Raw genomic sequence first — 19,181 nt, 5'->3', positions numbered from 1 at the left:
TTTGAATTTTCACTTTAATTTATTATTTTGTGTTACAGTAGATAAGTCATTTTTATAATCATTATGTACATAATTATAAGGTTTCTTTTCTCTTGATATTTAAAATAGTATGGTTAAAAATTTAAATTAAATTGAAGGATACACATCATATAAGTTAGTATGGTATACAATCAGGACCTGATTTTTTTTTTTTTTTTTTTTTTGCCAAAGTAACATATATGCTGGTATATAAGTGGATGGGATAGCATTTATGTGTCTATATTCATAAGGAAAGGGAAAGCTATATATTAAATTGATGAGCAAAAAACTATATTTATGAGTATAGATTGTGGATAGGCCTAATAAGTACAAAATATACCTTTTCATCAGCAAATAGGAGTGTCTGGTAGAGAGTAACATCACTGAAAGATAGATGTCGGTTTTCAATGGCTACTACTTTGACTTGGATTATGTACTCTTTAGTTTTAGGATTTAGTTTTGCAATATACATCAATTCTAGCTTCATTTTTAACCCTAGATTCAATTGTCAAAGTTTTTGTTAGATAGTGGATTATTAGCATTAAAAATTGCTAACTAATTGAAGACACAAATCAAGAAACAACAACAATATTTATCTCAAAAAAACAAAGAAAAACTACAATATTCAAGTAGCATCTATTATATTGAAACAGATTGTAGAGTGTAGCAAATTACCTAGATTTGTAGAGTGTGTAAATAGTAGGTTTCGCTTTGCTTTGAGTATAATAATATTGAATCAAAAAGAAATGACTTTTGCAAAGGAACACATTTGACAGTGAAGTATGTATATCAGTTGAGAATGAAGGTGAATGGATGGTCTATATTTATAGATACTATTCTTTATTTACTTTTACACTCTAGCTATAATTGTTATAAACAAAGATGTGGTGGACCTTTCTTGAACGTACTTTTCTTTGTTGCTAATTATAGTTGATTTTTATAGGAGAGTGTTTTGCAGAAAGAAATTTAATTTCTTTTATTGGTTAACTTTTAGAACAAGCATAATTGTACCACAGCCCATACTTTATACTGTTTGAGTCTGTGATTTTGTGAAATGTTGAAAAAAAGAAAGATTAAGTTTGCTTAGCTATAGTATTGCTTTTTTGTTAATATAAATTAATGACCTTCCATTTTTGTAGTAAAGCTTGCAATTATACGGGAATTGGTTTTGTTAGATATAGCTTTGGGGTTAAAATATTTATATATAACTTGTACCTGTCATTATGTACTCTATTAAGTTCTCTTAGGTGGATATATTACTGATACAAGTTTAGAAGTGACACAACGAATATATAATTATTTGCTTTGTTTATACTCCATTGGGGAAAACCGTAAATTTAACTTGTACACGGCATAAATTGTTTTCTACATACATTATATGACCTTAAATAAATTCAAATGTATTCCTGTATGACTTCAAGTATATATACATATTTGTAGTACTTTTGCTTTATATGACAAGAAGTTCAAGCTTGCTGTTTGGTTCTTTGTTAACATCTATAGTTCACCTTGGCAATTTTCTAAATTGTATAATCTTTTGAATTTGCCTTTAAAATCTATAGTTACCTTTCAACATCTTGAATGAAGGTAAAATGGTTTTGTACTGGAATTTTATCAGAAGCATAAGATTCTCTACAAATATGTTTTATTATATAAAAAATACTCGAAGATAGTTATGTGTGTGAATTAGGTAAATTGTGTATACAACTGATCAGCAATCGCAAACTATAACAAGCAGTATTAATATAAGCTAATATCATTTCATTAAGAGATAAGCAATACAATTTTTCTTTTGCTTTAAACCATAGAAGCAGATGTATTATCTTAACCACTTCTAGGTAGATAAACAAAATATATTAGTTACTTATATATTTTTAGGTACACAAAAGCAAAAATATCAATGTGTCTAGTGTAGCTTAAAGGTCCATCAACCCTTACTTAGCTAAGATAGTAACATGTATGAATAGGCAGCACTCTTATAGTTTTTTCATTTTAAAAATCATGCATGACAAAATGGGTTTGAGACTAATATTGTTCGCATGAAAAAGGGTCAAGGAGTTCTTTCTTAAAGTACTAATTCTACTTTCATATGTCTTTCTAAGCTTAAAGAACCCGTGGTGTTACTTAATTAGTTGATGCTGTAGGAGAGGTTATGTGAGCAATATGTTCTTTAAGTGTGGAGGAATCAATAGCTTCTTCAATGTTAGGTTGGTTTTTGATCTATGAGTCACTTGTCTGTGCTGGATCTATAGCTTCTGTCGTTGCAAACAGAGCAGTCAAAGAGCGTTTTTTTGGTGTTGCTATTGTGGAAATAACTTCAGCAAATTTTTTTATTGTTCGTTCTTATTTCATAGAAACAATGAATGTTTCAACAGGACTAGAACTTGCAGCAACTTGTTGATTTATAACAGGAGTTGGTTTATCAAAGCTCAAACCAACCTGCTTGCTCACATCTAAAGCTAAGTGACCACGCACTGTAAAATCTGTCTGAGCAAAGTTACCAGAGATTATAGGATTCCAATCTTTTGCACCATCTTTGATTTTGGTTAAATGTGCTTCAGTACAACTTCTCTTAGGTGGTTGTTGTGGTAACTCCAGCAATGATTTAACTGTGGCTATTTCATCAGCTGTTTGATAATCTGTTGCCTTAACCATTCCAGAACCTGTAGTGTGTACTTCAGGTTCTGATCTTAACACTTTCTGACCAAAAGAAAAGTTACTTGCATATATTTTATCAGCACCATGATCTTGTGAATGTGATTCTGTATTTCTAAGCTCTGAAGATGTTGCCATGGAACTGCTATCACTAGTTTTGTGTTGCTCGCTTCTACTTTTATGCCTTTCAAACACCATTGAAGAATATTGTTTCTTGAGAGGGTTGTTATTGGACCTACTTGTACCAGAACATGGCTGTTATAAATCTGCTGCTGAATTGAATCGAACATTTGAACATTTTCCTGTGTAACCATTATTAATGTTGAAACTGTATCATTAAACAGAAGTAGATGGGAACTTGCTAAATTTTAAAGGCATGGAAGTCACTATGAACATATAAAAAATGCTTACAGAGTTTTTGATCAAATGAATTTCTTGGGCAGATAATCCAAATAATTTTTTTGTATCAGCCGTAAAAGTTGTGAAAGTCATTGTTCATGAGTGATCTGTGGCATCAAATTTGAATGTAACTCTGCAACATGAAGAGTAATTGACCATATTAGTGATATATAGTTGTGCTGCTACATTGAAAAGTTTTAATTCCAAACTTTTACCGATATGTAGAAATGCTATCCTTTTTCTTGTAGTTGGCACAATTGAATTATGTGCCGACAGGAATATCTATGCGTTTCCCACAAGCTAAACACCCAATATAAGTAACAACATCTTTTAAATCAGGTTGCGATATTGTTACTCGTAACAATGGCGCTCTTCTTGAAGTACATTACATGGCTGCATTATAAGTAGATTTACATGTTAATAAGTGTGTTTAATAGGAAAAAGTGAAGTGATAATCTGAACCTAATGGTAGAGTAGACTTTACTTTTTTTTGTTCCGACACTATAAATGTCTATAGGTGTTTCATCTGTAGGTGCAAAATGCACCTGCAGTACCTTTGCTTGTCGGTGTAAGAGCTGTTGAGTATGAAACCTTGCCCTATGTAGAAATCTCGTTAATATTTATCATATTTTGTTTGTAAGAGATATCAAATCATATAATGTTTTTGTATACATGCCATTCACGGAGAATTTCGGCTTTATCTCCTTTAGGATCATATATGATTTCAGTAGACATACCAGTAGATAAAGAGAATCCTTGTAAAGCATATATAGAAGTTAGTTTTTGTAGATAAATATTTAATGTTGTTGAGGAATTTTGAAATTGATATTAATACTTTTAGTTATGCATACCTTTATGCACAGATGGTCTTAAAGTAGTGAAGCTAATCACATCAAAGGTTTTAGCATATAAACTAATAGCGTCACAGGCATTATCAGCTAAATCATTCCAAGTATTATAATAAGAGGTTGGTCCATGCTGGAAATACAAACACAATTTGAAATCTAGCTTCAAATGAGCTCCTATGAATAGAGATCTATAAAGTTAAGGTTATGTATACACTTACGTTTGATCAGTTATAACAATTTCTCTAACATGGAATTCTCGGCCTTGATTAGCATTGATAATACGAACTTTATCTTCTACAAAAAGAATAATGCCTAGAACATCTACAATATACATATATTATTTTTAGTGCTAATGATGGATCACTAAATAAATTTTTAATGTGGAATATAAAGAAGAAGGTAAGATACTGGTTACCATATTTAGTTCCTGGCATTAAAATGCGAGAAAAAGATTGTATAGACTGAAACATTGGTCCATCTATTGTTCCTTCAGAATTCACTCTCTGGACCACAGTCTGTCCTCCAAAAGTCACTTGGAAAGGAAGCTCATCTGAATTGTTTCTCCACCGTTCTTCTATGAGCTTGATTAGAGCATTTGAAATGATATATTGTCCATTATAGACTATCGCTTCATTGAAACTGTCAACTTGTTCCCCAAACAATGCAGCCTTCATATTGTTTCCCTGCAATTTTCAGCTAATCAAATATTGCAAACTTTCCTGAGATGTAACTCTGGTAACTAACTTTAGCATATTAGTATAGGAAGCATATAGTCAATTGTGAAGAGAAAAGTACCTTTTCATCAGTGAGTAGAAAATTCTAAAACGGTACTACTTTCTTGGAAGAAGTTTTTGGCCTTGATTTTTCTACAACTCTAACTTTCACATTGTAATTCTTGCTGTTGCTGTTCAACTCATTCAGATATACATACCCTTGTTCCATGATTGTGAGCCTACAGAATTTACACATGTATATATATGAGAATAGATTTTGCATTTATACTTCATAATAACTTGATAATTATTATGAATTCTAGCAAAACAGAGAACATTCAAATGAATCTACATATTTTATTATATAAATAACATAATATATGAGAACATAGCTTTATTATGTAAATCATTTTTGTGATTTATAAGCAGAAATTAGTAAATAGTATATACACTTCTAAACCTATTGTAATATGTAAACAAGCAAAAGATTTAAAGCACAATTATGAGAAGAATATAATTTAAATTATATCACTAAAAGGAAGAGTAAAAGTTGTACCTTCAATATGTAGCAGTAGTTGATGGTTTGAGAGGTTTTTTTTTGTCTTGGATGATAAGGATGGATAGTGAGGTTTAGTATATATAAGCTGTATACATGAGGAAAAGGACAAGGAAATGCACATGTGAGATGAACAGTGGATTACAAGTATCTAGAGCATAGAGTTTTATCTTTTTCCATTTCTTAAGATTGAAGGTATATATCACATACTTGTGGAGCTCATTAGATCATACTTGTACTTTCAGAAGATTTTATGCCTTTATTTACTACTTATAGCAGGCTTAAAGTTGACTTAGGTTATAGACTCTATGTATCCTAATTTCCTTATATAGAAAGCCATATATTTGATATTGCATAATATTATTTTCTATCTTGTGTAAATTGAATATCATAAATGTGATATTATTTTTGTTTTTTTGATCGAGCTTTTATCAACTTATTCTTCATATGATTTCTACTTTAATTGTAGTGGGTTGAACTAAACTAATGGTATATATTTGTAAAGTTGATATCAAGCAGCTATTTATGTAATATTTAAATGTTATATGTGATAAAGTACTATGTTTCTATTGCTTTTGAATCTTTATTAACTACACAATTCAAAATCAGAATATGAATATATCAGGCTTTCTTGTAGGAGCACATTAAATTATATATAAAAGATGTGTATCACTGCAAATACTAATTAAGCCCAAAAGAACATGAACAGTAATAACATCACCACCTATAATAAGGCAAAATACAAAACACAAGTGCTTTCAATGACATTTCTAACAGATCCCATCTAATCTTAAAACTTCATAACAAATAACATTCTTAATAGAAGATGGAGGGAATTCTTGTGGAGGCATAGTAGAAAAGACAGTGACATCAATTTGTTTCTTTGCTCGTGAGAGAGCAACATATAGCTGTCCATGTGAAAAGCAAGGGCGAGGTAGATAAACAGAAACTCAATTTAGGGTTTGTCATGGCAAAGCTCAACTTTAGATGGAACTGTTTCCTTTCAAATTGAAAAGGATATCTAGATGAAACACAAGGACGAAGGTTAATCCGTGGAATAAAGATTTCATTACCTTTGTATTGTCCTACAACAATGACACACTGGATAGTATTTGGGAAGAAATTCTTGCATATGAGGCGCGCTCCATTCCAAAGATCGATAGTCTGGTCGATTTCACAGCCGGTCATGCCTTGATGAGCTTCATGGACGCCTACTCAGGCTTCCATCAGATACCCTTGTGGAAAAAAGATCAAGAGAAGACGACATTCGTCACTGATCAAGGGTTATTCTGTTATACGGCGATGTCGTTTGGGCTGAAGAATGCGCCTGCTACTTTCCAACGAATGATTAATACAGTCTTCATTAATCAAATTGGGAGGAATGTAGAAGCGTACATTAATGACATGATAGTAAAATCTAAGCTACAAACGGATCACCTTGCTGACCTCCGAGAGACCTTCACCACCCTCAGGCGGCATAAGGTCATTCTTAATCCCAAGAAGTGTGTCTTTGGTGTTGAGTCTGGGAAGTTTCTCGGATTTTTGATTGATCAAAGGGGGATAGAGGCCAACCCAAAAAAGGTACAGGCGGTAATTGACATGAAGTCAACCCGCACTGTCAAGGAAGTTTAAAAACTTACCGGTTGTCTAGCGGCATTGGGGAGATTCCTCAGTCGGTCAGGTGACAAGTGCCTCTACTTTTTCTAGGCAAAAAAAAAAGACTAGATTCGAATGGGGGGGAAATGCTGAGGCGGCATTCCAGAAATTGAAAGAGCACCTCCACTCATTGCCACGGCTGGTTAGTCCTCTAGCAGGAGAGGTTCTTTATATGTATTTGGCCGTTTCAGATCATGCCCTCAACGCCGTTCTCCTAGCTGAAAGAGACGGCATTCAGCTCCCGGTATATTTCATTAGCCATGTACTTCGGAATGCTGAGCTACGGTACCCCTTGGTTGAAAATTTTGGCCTTGCTCTTTTCATGGCAATTAAGAAGTTAAAACCTTACTTCTTGGCACATCCGGTGGTGGTCTACACAGACCAACCCCTCAAGCGGCCAATGACAACTTTGGAGTCATCCGGCTGAATGCTCAAATGGGCCATTGAAATGAAAAGTCTAGAAATAACTTTTGAACCAAAAAAGGCAGTGAAGGGTCAGGCGTTCGCCGACTTCACTGTCGAAATGACAAGGCCGACTCAGCCGGAAAATGTTGATCAAGTTTGGAAGTTATACGCAGACGGGAGCTCTACTATGAACGGTTGTGGTGCAGCCGTAATTTGCAAGTCACCGGAAGAGGAAAAATATGAATATAATGGAGATCCATAATGGAGAACTCTTTAGGAAGGGTTACCTCCAGCCGCTGCTGAAATGTGTTATCCCTGAAAGGGGGAAAGAAGTAGAGGATCTGCACTCAGGCTTTTGTGCATCACATATAGGCGGCAGAACTCTAGCAAAAAGGGCTAGGCGGCAGGGCTATTTTTGGCCCACGTACTCTTGATGCAGACGCCATAGAAATGGTGAATAAGTGTGACAAGTGTCAAAAATTTGGCAAACTCATACACCGCCCGACCACTGATTTGACGGCCATTGACAGCCCGGTTCCATTTACAAAATAGGGCATGGACATCCTTGGTCCATATACGCCTGCTACAGGCGGACGGAGGTACATCCTGGTTGCTGTAGATTATTTCACCAAATGGGTTGAGGCAGAGGCGGTCAAGGGCAATAAGACAAAGGATGTCATCTCCTTCATTTGGAGAAACATCATCACCCGGTTTGGGGTACCTATGTCTATGGTCTTTGACAATGGCCCTCAGTTTGAAACGCCTACCCTCAAGAGCTGGTTGGGAGATCAAGGGATCTTACATTTTTTTGCATCAGTCGGTCGTCCCCAAGCAAACGGCCAAGTTGAAGCCTTCAACAAGCTCATCTCAGACGGCATTAAAAAGAAAATTGAAAGAGCTGGCGGTCTATGGGCAGATGAGTTGCCTCATGTCCTATGGGCCATCAGAACAACTGAAAAAAGGGCAATTGGTGAAACCCCATTTCTCATGACATACGGCACTGAAGTCGTTCTGCCTATTGACATTACGAGCCAACACTTTGAATCATGCTCTATGATGAAGAGGCCAATTGGGAGGCCATGTGTCTAGCATTGGATTCAATCCCGGAGCGCAGGGGCAATGCCGCCTTACGTCATGAGATATACCGTTTGAGAATGACGAGAGCCTACAACAGAAGAGTGCACAAATGGCCTTTGAAAGTGGGGGACTTTGTGTTACGGAAAATGGAGGCCATCGGAAGGGCCAATGAGCAAGGAAAGCTAACCCCCAATTAGGAAGGCCCGTACCGGATTTTTGAAGAAGTTAGAGGCGGCACCTACCGCCTGGAAACTCCAGACGGCAGGCAGCTAGCCAGAACTTGAATTGTAGATAACTTAAAAAAGTACTACTTCTAAACACTTGTAAATATTTGTAAATAGAGTATGTTAATAAAAGATGTTTTATTGATGTTTTCTTGTACAAAATCCCATTTGTGCAATGCATAATGATAACTTGCTATTTGTTATGATATTAGGGTGTTTTTGAACCTAGTTTACTTGATAAATTTGTGTTTTGGTTCACTTTTACTCTATTATTATGCAATTTTTATGTATCCTATGCTTCACGGGTTGTTGGTGTTTTTGTTGAGATTCTAGGTTAAAAAAAAAACCGACCAAATGGAGCCCATGGATACAAAGCCGAGGTTAGAAGTAAGAAGATGGTTGAAAGAAGCCAAGGAAAGGAGCAATATAGAAGAAAAAATGGGGAAAAGGGCTTAGAAGACCCTGCGCGGACGTGCCAGACCTTGCACGACCATGCAGGAGGTCCCAGAAAGTTTCAATATTCTGCCAAGGCTTGCACGACCGTGCTTAATTTGGCACGTCCGTGCAGAAGAGGCTGCACGGTCGTGCCAGACCTTGCACGTCCGTGCAGGAGTGCTCCAGAAACTTAGAACATTGTGCCAAGGCCTGCACGGCCGTGCTTAATTTGGCACGTCCGTGCAGATGTATCTGCACGTCCGTGCCAATATCTGCACGACCGTGCGGACCTGCTCGATTCTAGGCAGTAAGTTCTGCCTCATTTCTGACCCCTCTGCACGTCCGTGCCAAATCTGGCACGACCGTGCTTATCTTTGCACGTCTGTGCCGAATCTGGCACGTCCGTGCAGACCTGCAGTCAAGCCCGATTCTTGTTTTCTCCGTCCTTTTTATTTGGGGGTCTTATAAATACCCCCTTTGAGCTCATTTGTACGAACTAGGCAGTTTTTTAGAGCTTTCCTCTTAGTTTGTAGTCTTAGAACATTAAATTCTCAAATCATCAGTTAGTTCTTAATTATTAGCTTGAAAATATTCAAATTCAATCATTGTAGAAGACAAAGTCCGCCATTGTTGCTCACTTTGAAGCTTCATAGTAACAATTTCTTACTCATCTTTTCTACTTCTCTTTACTTTGTTGTCAATTATTTGTTAATTCTTGCATGCTTAGATTGTTAATTAGCTTAATCCTTAGTTTGAACTTGTTCATGAATTGCTTGAAACCTCTAATTGCTTTAACCTCCATGGATTGTGAGTAGTCTAAATTCTAGGGTTTGGGTAAAACCCTCAATGTAGTCACTAATTACTTGTTGCATGTGCTAATTGGTTGTTGTGGGATGTTAATTAGTTGAGCTTAAGTGGTTTAATTGCTTAGTTCTTGTATTTGGCCATTGCTTGAACTATTTATCCAAGCTTTCTCAACGAAGGATCGAGAGATGAACTTGAGTTAGCTCCCTTATGCTTGATTGACCCGAAATGCCATGAGAATAGGAATTACCGGTCAAGGAAATGTTTATGTCATCGTGATTATGCTTTAACACTTGTTTTATGCTATGTGACCACGAGAGTAGGTTGTCTTCATGATTCAAGTAATCCCTCTATCTTGAGAGAGTAGTTGGGTGCCTTAGATGACTTCCCCTAATTTATCCCATTAATTACCTTGATTGTTGCATGCTAATTGTGATTTGTGATGAAGTTGAGTGGTATAACCCGAGCCCTAGATTCCTCTTAATATTGTTAATCTCCTCTAAGATTTAGTTGAATTGAATTAGAAGAAGTTACTTAAAACCAACCCAATTTAGAATTCATTTAGCTTATTTAAACGGTAGTACTCAGTGGTTGATTCAACGCCTCTCTTGGGTTCGACCCTTTCTTACCCTTACTATTGTTAGTGAGACCAAGATAGGAATTATTATCTTTGGTAGGCTCGACGACGGCCTATCACATAACCGGGCATACGTCTGCTCTAAATTGAGTAGATATAAGCTAAGTCTCAAACTTAGCAGCTATTTATAAGGCCAATGGCCGGATAGCCTTTAAACCGCCTGCTCCAATATGAGCAGGCAACCGGCGACGCCCATTTGGGTGAATTCGTTGAAGAGAGCATCTCCCATTTGGGTGGTACATTGTTCTATAAATAATAACTCAAGCGGCTTTAACTGACTGTCTAGGTTAAAGATAACTCACGGCTATTTGAATAATCAATTGAAACCTAAATACAACCGGTCGTTGCTTCAAAGCAACACGAACGGTAACTGATATCTTGGTCAAATATAACCGGTCTTTGCCCGAAGGCACTACAGCCTGTTAAAAACCCAAATTAAGCAAGGTCAGAACCTTAGCAGTTAATTCATAACCTGGTTATGATGCTTACGCCCGGCCAATGGCTGCCTGCATTCTAACACACGGCGATGACATATACCCAAAAGGTAACTCGCAGCGGTTAAACGAATATTCTAGGTTGGCCCTAGCCGACACCGTCTTCTAATCCAACTTGAAGAATAATTCTACTTCTTTAGATACGGTCAATGACCGTCTGTCTATGCGTCTGGATGCTTGATTGGACGGCTACCTGCTTAGGGGTGGGCAATATAAAGCAAACAACCATCCAGGGGCAGGTAAAACCAATGCATCTGGCATACCACATGTGCCGAGTCACTTGGCAAAAAGAAAAAGATTTGTACGAGCATACTAGAAAAATAGCAAAAATTGAAGCAAATTACATCAAAGGCAAATATGGGCAAAACCGACTCAGTCGACAAATTCTATTAATAAAAAATAATTGTCAGCCGGAACTACGTCCGGGGAAAAGAAGAATACATGAAATACTCGGCTCGCAGGCCGGAGATAGAAAAAGAAAAAACAATCAAGGTTCACTGCTTCTGGGGAGGCTGAGGCATCTGGCCTTGACCGGATGGAGGAGCACCTTGAGTTTGCTGAGGTTAGGATTCATTAGCCTCACCCGGCGCTCGTTCTTCCGCATGCTCCTCCTTATCTTCCTCGACAATGCTAGCCCATTCCTCGAAAGGAGCCGACTTCTCAAGCCCAAGAGTTTGAGCGTCGTACACCTCGGGCGTACTTGTACCTCAGCTCGAAAAACTCCCATTCGGTGTCCGGGTGGATGAGGGACCAAGCCATTTTCAAGCGAGCCTCGCATTCCCGCTCATTTTCAGCAACCAGCCGGTCTTGCTCGGCTTCCAGCTTGGCCTTGTGATCAGCCTACGTCTGGGCCAGCTCGTTCTTCAGCCGGGAGACGTCTGCCCTCAGTTGGGTGTCCTCCTTGTCAGCATCCCCAAGCGCTTTGACATCAGCCTGGAGGTTTTTAACTTGCAGCTTAAAGTCATCCGCCTTCTTGTTGGCCATGTCAGCAGCCGCAGTGAGCTCCTTGACAAGCTCCTCCTGTTTCATCTCCCGGCTTTTAGTTTGTATTTTATACATTAAAGTGTTGTATTGAGTAACGTTAATAAGGTCGGTCGCCCGCCTATTTGCGTCTCTTACCTCCTCTTGTTTCTTCCTCAAGGGAACCTTGAGGCCGTCTACTCTTAGCATCACCTACAAAATCAGCCGGAAAAGGGTTAGCCTCTCAATTATGGTACAACCAGCAAAAGAGTAAATTGTACAAAAGCACCCCAACCGGCCAATTACCTCAGCAAGCAGCGAGTTGATGCGGTCAATGTTGACCTGGTGCACACCCGCCACCACCTCTTTTTCGGACCGGGTGAGGGTCCTCAGCATCCTTTTGGCATAATGTTGGAGGTCAGGCCAACGGGAAGAGGCATCTGCACCAACAGATTCATTCGTTAAGTATTGAGCATAGGCGGCACCTATATTCTGTCGGCTGCCCGAAGAATCCCCTTATTGGGTAATTTAGGACTTGACTCGCATAGGCCTAAGCGGCCAGGGGGGATCAAAGGTGAGAGCCATACCTTCATTTTCAGGCTGAGGGGTCATCCCATCAGCCGCATTGGAACCGGTCGCTACAGCAAACTGCCGGCTCGAGGGAGTTTCAGGCTCCCTCATCTCAACCTCAGCCGGCCTTGTGTTTAGGCCAAGGTCTTTCAGGCTCTTGCCTCCTGAGGTGGTCCTATCAGGCATAGGCGGCCTTCCAGAAGAGGGAGGGGCAACAGGAACCCTCTTGGACTTGGAAGGAGGCTGGGAGGGCTCCTCGCCCAGTCTCTTTAACATCTTTGTTAGAGAACGAGGAACGTTCTTACTCCATGTCTGAAAAAGAAAACAAAACAATCGATTAATATCAGAATTGACATCAAACTATACAGACGGTAAAAGAGCTCAGTCGGAGCTTACCCCATCATCCTTGGCCGCCAGTTGGGCCCTCTTCTTCTCCAATTGATCCGTCCGGATCTAAGCAGCATATTTAGCAGGCGTCTTCTCTAAAGGCACCATCTCTAATCCTCTCTCTACAAAGAAAATCAAAGTCAAAATCCATTCAAGCATGATACAAACGGCATAAAGTGCCGGTTATCAGTCAACATACGTCTGCTAAACATTGTGCTAAGGCCACAGGCGGAAAGGAACGCCTCGTCCTTTAGCTAGTCCGGATGAGGGACCTAGTTCTTGGGGACAATGATTTCAATCCCATCATTCAAAGGCATTGAGGTTCTCTTGAAGAGTCCTGTCTCCATTATTTGCATCCAAGCCTCTTTCGGTAATCTAGGAAGGGCGCATTTCTTTCCAAGGAGAGCCGGGTGCTTATTGTAGTGACGCAGCCGGTGGTTCAGACGCAACGATGGAGAAGAAACCAAGTAAAACTTGCTCTTCCAGCTGCTCCACTTTGACGGCTTGTCAAGCGTCATCATGTATTCCGGATGCGTGGTCAATGTATACCACGCATTCTAGCCGCCTGGGGCACGACTAAGGTAGTGCTTATGTGCAAACGCCTCTGAGCTAGGCGTTAAGTCCTACATCTCGCAGGCGGCTATGTATCCTAATATATTCACCCAGGAATTGGGTGTTAACAGCCAAACGCCAAAGTCGTAGCCCCTTAGAATGGCTTTTATTGTATTATGGAGGGGGAACCAGATGCCGGATTTAAATGCCGCCTCATAGCAGCCGAAGTAGTCGTCGGCATGGTCAAGGTCATCATCCCAGACAACGGTTGCCTCCACAGGCGGCACTACAATTTCCCATCCTTCCCCAACGGGCACTTCTTTAAAAATCCGGGTAAGGTAGCGTTCAGAGTGACCACATCCCTGGCGGTCATGTGCACCTCTATTGGATTATTAATGGAGGGCCATTTATATGCCTCCTCATCCCCTTGGGGGCCATCCGGTTCCAAGGTAGACTTTGAAGAGTCTGATTGTTGGACGGTCTCTTCACCGCCTATATCCTCGGACTCTTCTAAAATATCATCATTGGGCGTGCTAGGTACACCCGGATGGTCATAATGTACAGGGTCAGCTGGAGCTTCGGCTGAACTGTCTGATTTATAGTTGGGGTATACAGATGTCCGTCTTGTCCGAGTCATTCTGTCCTGCACATGAACAAAGACGGTCAGGTTCGCAGAAGAGTAAGGGTGGTCTAAACACCCCCAGACGGAATCCCCAGTCCTAGACTCAGCCGTATCCGGTGACCGGCTGACAACTGTCCTAGGCTGTGCCGTGTGTGTGTTGAGTGAGTCCATTATTCTTTACAAGCTATACAACTGGAAAAACTCAAGAAAGTTGCAAGGGGTAGAGACGGTATCTCGAAGAAGTTTTAAGTTTGGGGGAGGCTGACTATCTAGATCAGCAGCCAGAACTCTCTTTGTTGCTTGCTAGATACCCAGACGGTTGCCCGGATGTACCCACTTGAAGAGCAACTAAAAATTGTAGAAAAACCCAGCCGTTCCTCTAAAGTTTTGCTTGAAGATACCCCAGACGGTTCACCGGCTGTGGGTGTATTGAAAGCTAGGAGGATGTCAAAAGAACCTCAGGCGTTTTTAATATGTTTTTAATGAAGAAGCACTCAGACGGTAACCGATTGAGTAAAGAAAAGGAAGATGGTTGTGCAAGAACTAGCAGTCGGTATCAGAGCTCTTTTTCTCTCAGAAAAATTTCTCAAAAATTGCAAAGTGTGAAAATGAAGGGAGGGGATCTCTACTTATAGAGAACCCCAGAAGGTAAACCGTCACCTTCCAAATTCAAAAAAAAAAAAAGAAAGAGAGAGAAGGAGACGAAACGTCACCTTCTCAGATTATGACACCTGTCACAGGTGCCACATGGCAAGCCACGTCACATATGTAAGGGGCAAATGTTTAGGGTAAAACTACCCTGTCCACGTGGACCAATCGTGTCCTAACACGTGTCAACATTAGAGAGGTTCTAAGAGAATCAATCCTCTGGTGACACGTGGCACTCCAACCCATGAAGGGGGAACTGATCCCCTTACACTAAAAATAGAGGAAAATCCTCATTTATTAGACATCCATAAAGATACACACTAAACCCGAGTAATATTAATTGCAGAATTCTCTCGGAATCCGAGAGAAAAACCTTTACATTCCGCACTTTTATACATCCGGATACGTTCTAACTTGATCGTCGGAGGCGGAACTCCACCCAACCGGAGTTTTCCGTGGTTTTGCAGGTGCAGACGGTCGACGTGCATTCTTGGAACTGTAACTCTCCCGAGGGACTCCAAAAACCCTGAAAAAAACATATATATATACACACACACATACACACACACACACACACACACATTCAAAAGCCACATAGAATAAGATAGTTGAAATACAAACATGTAACATAGGATTCCTTTTGGTAACAAATTCTAGACTTATACAAATCTAACTCTTTTTGCTACTACAAATGGAGTGCTAGTTCTAGGTCTAGGTGTACGTGGAGTCTCTGGAGTCCCTGATGGTCTTTTGCAAACTAAAGGAGCAGGAGTGCTTGGACCAGGAACAATCACAGTAGTTTGGGGATTATGCTTAGGCGGAGTTGATGGGCTTTCTTCAATCAACAAAGGCATCAGTTGTGCATTACCCTTATGCCTTTTTTTTCGCTCTTCCACTACTAAACAACTTTCCATTTCTAGAGAGCATAGAACTCCTTTTAAATTTGAAGAACCATAATTTTCATCCATAATATCTAAATTATATAGCTGCATAATATAATGAACTGTTTTCTTAGCAACCATTTGTCTGGACGCATTGCTATCTAAACACAATTCACTGAATTTACACTCCATCCCACACTTGGCACGAGTAAAAGTGACTGTAAGCCAAGATACATAGCCATGCCCTTCTGAATGAACTGTTTCTAAGCCAGTTATAAGCACACTAATGTGCCTAATGACCTTAGGCAGAAAGGCCACATAATCAATCGGAAAATGTATAACATCACCTACAATCTTCTTACTACAATTCTTTGCTCTATCACGCAATTCTAAAGAGTTGCATTTTAGCCTATACAACTTTCCACACAAGTCATACATTCGCATTCTATCCATAGTGAAGTCACCAACACACACATCATATTTTTTAATTAAAAAATGCATAGCTCTCTCAGCTGCATTTTCTTGAGAGTCCTCAATAGTAGCTGCTTTTCCTCCATTAAACCAGAAAATGCCACGATGACCCTCAGTTCTTATATATACACATGAACTACACTTAACTCGATCATCCACAGAATAAGTAGGCCTAGGGAAGTCAAGACATTATGTGATCTAATCCAATAGTGGCTGGAAAGGGATACCAATTTTTTCGCGAGATGAAGATAAAGAAGCCATAACCTAAAATGGCCACATTGCTATAATTTAGGAAGCTGATTTTATGAATACAAGCAATCCTCATGATAGGAACATATGCACATATAATAAGGCAGTTAGTTCTTAACTTGAATAATACCACATACCAAGCCTAATCTAAGCATACAATGTGTGAATCTATTTGTGTCATCTTAAGTCCAAATGCATTAGATTTGGCTACTTAGCCTATATAACTATTTAAAACAAGCGGTGTATTGTCTCACTTACATAAAAAATAATAAAAATATTATCCATCAAAAAGTTGAAATCACCAAAGGAACTGCTATTTCGCATAATTCATTACACAAGTAACATAAATACAGGGGAAATAAAATGCATCCAATGCAATCAGTAACAAATTCAGAAGTTCAGATACACCTTATTAAATCAAACCAAAGCAACTGCTATTTCTCATAATTCATTACAAGTAACATAAATACAGGGGAAATAAAAATGCATCAAGTGCAATCAGTAATAAATTCAGAAGTTCAGATACACCTTATTTGACGTATCAATCTTGTGACAAGAATCGAAATTGTAAAAGTACAAACACTGTTCTAGCACAACAAATATAGCATCACAACATATAGGATGAACACTAACCCAGAAAAAGCACTTCAGCATCAGCCGTAATCCCAATAACTCCCAAACGTAAAGATACCTATTAACACCGAAACGCAAAAACAAGGAAAGCTAGGTCAACGAGGAAGATGACCATGCCACATGCCAGTTCATTTGAAAGGGGAAAATTTATTATAACCTGAATTATAACCTCTTTAGAATACATGCAAAGAAATTGCTTTACAAAAATGGCAGCATATCTTGTAAAATAGAGGAAACACTAAAGCTACGTTCATCTACAGCAATTAAAGAATTATAACACTCACCTTATGCAAGGAAACTTGAATCACCAGAGTAATCACTTGAATGCTTCCCTTGCTTTCTTCGCAGCAATGTATATGTGTGAAAAGTTCTGACCTTGAAACTTTTGTATTGCTTTGTGTGTTGTATGTAGAAAGACTCATGCAAATGATTTCACTATAAATCAAACCACACAAGCAATAGGAAGTACAAAGTTACTGTAGAGCCTTTCTAATTTGTGAACTCTAAAAAGTAATATTTTAATAGTAATATATATATATATATATATATTCACCGACTCAACCTTACTACCATACCCTACCCTACGAAACACTACAAGAAAACAGCTTGATTCCGACGGAACAAAGCTGTCGGAATCATCGGAAATTCCGTCGGAAACAAGCCTTCCGACGGAATTCCGTCGGAATAGGTCTGTCGGAGTGGCCCTTGTCAGAAATTCGACCTTTTCCGATGGAATTTCCGTCGGAAGGCTTGTTTCCAACGGAATCCCGACGGATTTATTTCTGTCGGCCCTTTTTTGACTTTAATTGAAAATCCGTCGCAACGTTCCGACGGAAATTTCCGTCAGAGATGGAGAGGTTTCCGTCGGAAAAGTTTTTTAAAAAAAAAAACAGCCCACCCCTGTCCAGAAAAACCCCCACCCCCACCCACACCCACCCTGACCACCCCCACCCCCACCCACACCCACCTGCCCAGAAAACCCCCCCACCTTTCCCAGAACCCCTACCCACACCCACCCCCACCCCACACCCACCCCACCCTGCCCAGAACAACCACCACCCCCACCCACCCCCACCCTTCCCAGAATAACCCCCACCCCCACCCACACCCACCCCACCCTGCCCAGAAAAGCCCCCCACCCACAACTACCTACACCCACCCCACCTGCCCAGAAAAACCCCCACCCACACCCTACCCTGACCACCCCCACACCCACCTGCCCAGAAAAACCCACACCCACCCAGACCACCCCCACCCACACCACCCCAACCTACCCAGAAAAACCCCCACCCACATCCACCTCACCTGCCCAAAACAACCACCACCCACAACCACCGAAATCGCAAAGAAAAATCGAAAAAACTCATAAAAATCCACAACACCGAAATCGCAAAAAAAAAAATCTAAAAAACGCAAATGAATTCAATGATCCGAAAAAAAATAAACAAAAACAATTGAAATCGAACAAAATAAATAAAATATATAACTAATCTGAAATTAATAAAAAAATAACATTACAATTATATCAAAAAACAATTATAATCAGAATTGTTTAAAAAAAAAAAACTAGATCTACAATGTTGTTGCTGTTGTCGTTGCCGCGTGTTGTCGTTGTTGTCGTTGCTGCTGGTGTGGTTGTTGTTGTTGTCGTTGCGCGGTTTGGTTACTTATATTGTGGTCAGAAAAGGGGAAAGAAGAGAAGAGAAGGAGGAGATCTACAAGAAGATAGAGAAGGAGAATGAGAAAAATAGAAGGGGAAAGAACGAAGAAAGGTGAAATAGAAGAAGAGAGTAGAGAGAAAGAGAAGCAGAGAGGCGGAGAGAGAGGAGGAGAGGAAAGAGAATTGAATAGGGTTGGGGGAGGGGAACCAATTTTTAGGGTTTAGTTTTTTTTTTTTTTTTTTTTTTTTTTTATTCCGCAAATATGTAAGGGTTTTTTTTTTCTTTTTTTTTTTCAAAATAAGATTCCGACGGAATATTCCGTCGGAAACTTAATTTTCCGACGAAATATTCCGTCAGAAATTTCCGACAGATTTTAATTCTGTCGGAAATTCAATGTAAAGACGGAAAAATCCGTCGGACACTTTCGACGGAAATAAAATCCGTCGGAATATTAATTTTCCGACGAAATATTCCGTCGGAAAGCCCATAAATTCCGAGGGATTTTTATTCCGTAGGAAATTCGTCGGAACTTTCCGACGGAATAAAAATCCGCCGGAATATACAGGATTTTCGACGGAATTTTGTGTCCGTCGGAAGATGTCCGTCGGAATCTGGCCTTTTTCTTG

The 19,181-nt window shown here is 39.5% G+C and overlaps 1 protein-coding gene across 12 annotated transcripts; it reads right to left on the bottom strand.

Annotated features, from left to right (window-relative positions):
* Positions 1–1,906: 1,906 nt before the first annotated feature.
* Positions 1,907–18,830, bottom strand: LOC110711841. Of its 12 annotated transcripts, XR_002509439.1 has the most exons (10): positions 17,179–17,786; positions 16,895–16,952; positions 5,190–5,277; positions 4,716–4,872; positions 4,336–4,603; positions 4,139–4,241; positions 3,557–3,669; positions 3,288–3,465; positions 3,085–3,205; positions 1,910–2,975 (listed from the first exon to the last, which is right to left on the bottom strand). XR_002509439.1 is itself a non-coding variant. In XM_021890276.1 (6 exons), the coding sequence occupies exons 4-6, from the start codon at positions 12,725–12,727 to the stop codon at positions 11,762–11,764; spliced, it is 726 nt and encodes a 241-aa protein (XP_021745968.1). In that variant the 5' UTR covers positions 12,728–12,960; positions 16,895–16,952; positions 17,179–17,329; positions 18,471–18,830; the 3' UTR covers positions 10,426–11,761. The 12 variants fall into 12 exon arrangements, 3 of the variants coding, with proteins under 3 accessions (XP_021745968.1, XP_021745970.1, XP_021745967.1); XR_002509437.1 differs by having other exon boundaries at positions 1,908–2,975; positions 3,557–4,241; positions 17,179–17,787; XR_002509436.1 differs by having other exon boundaries at positions 1,911–2,975; positions 4,139–4,603; positions 17,179–17,787.
* Between the last annotated feature and the right edge of the window lie 351 nt (positions 18,831–19,181).

The sequence above is a fragment of the Chenopodium quinoa genome, unplaced genomic scaffold (genome assembly GCF_001683475.1).
Source record: "Chenopodium quinoa cultivar QQ74 unplaced genomic scaffold, ASM168347v1, whole genome shotgun sequence".
NCBI classification, from domain to species: Eukaryota; Viridiplantae; Streptophyta; class Magnoliopsida; order Caryophyllales; family Amaranthaceae; genus Chenopodium; species Chenopodium quinoa.
Note: the sequence above shows the minus strand (reverse complement) of the source record. Positions and strands in the feature narration are given on the sequence as shown.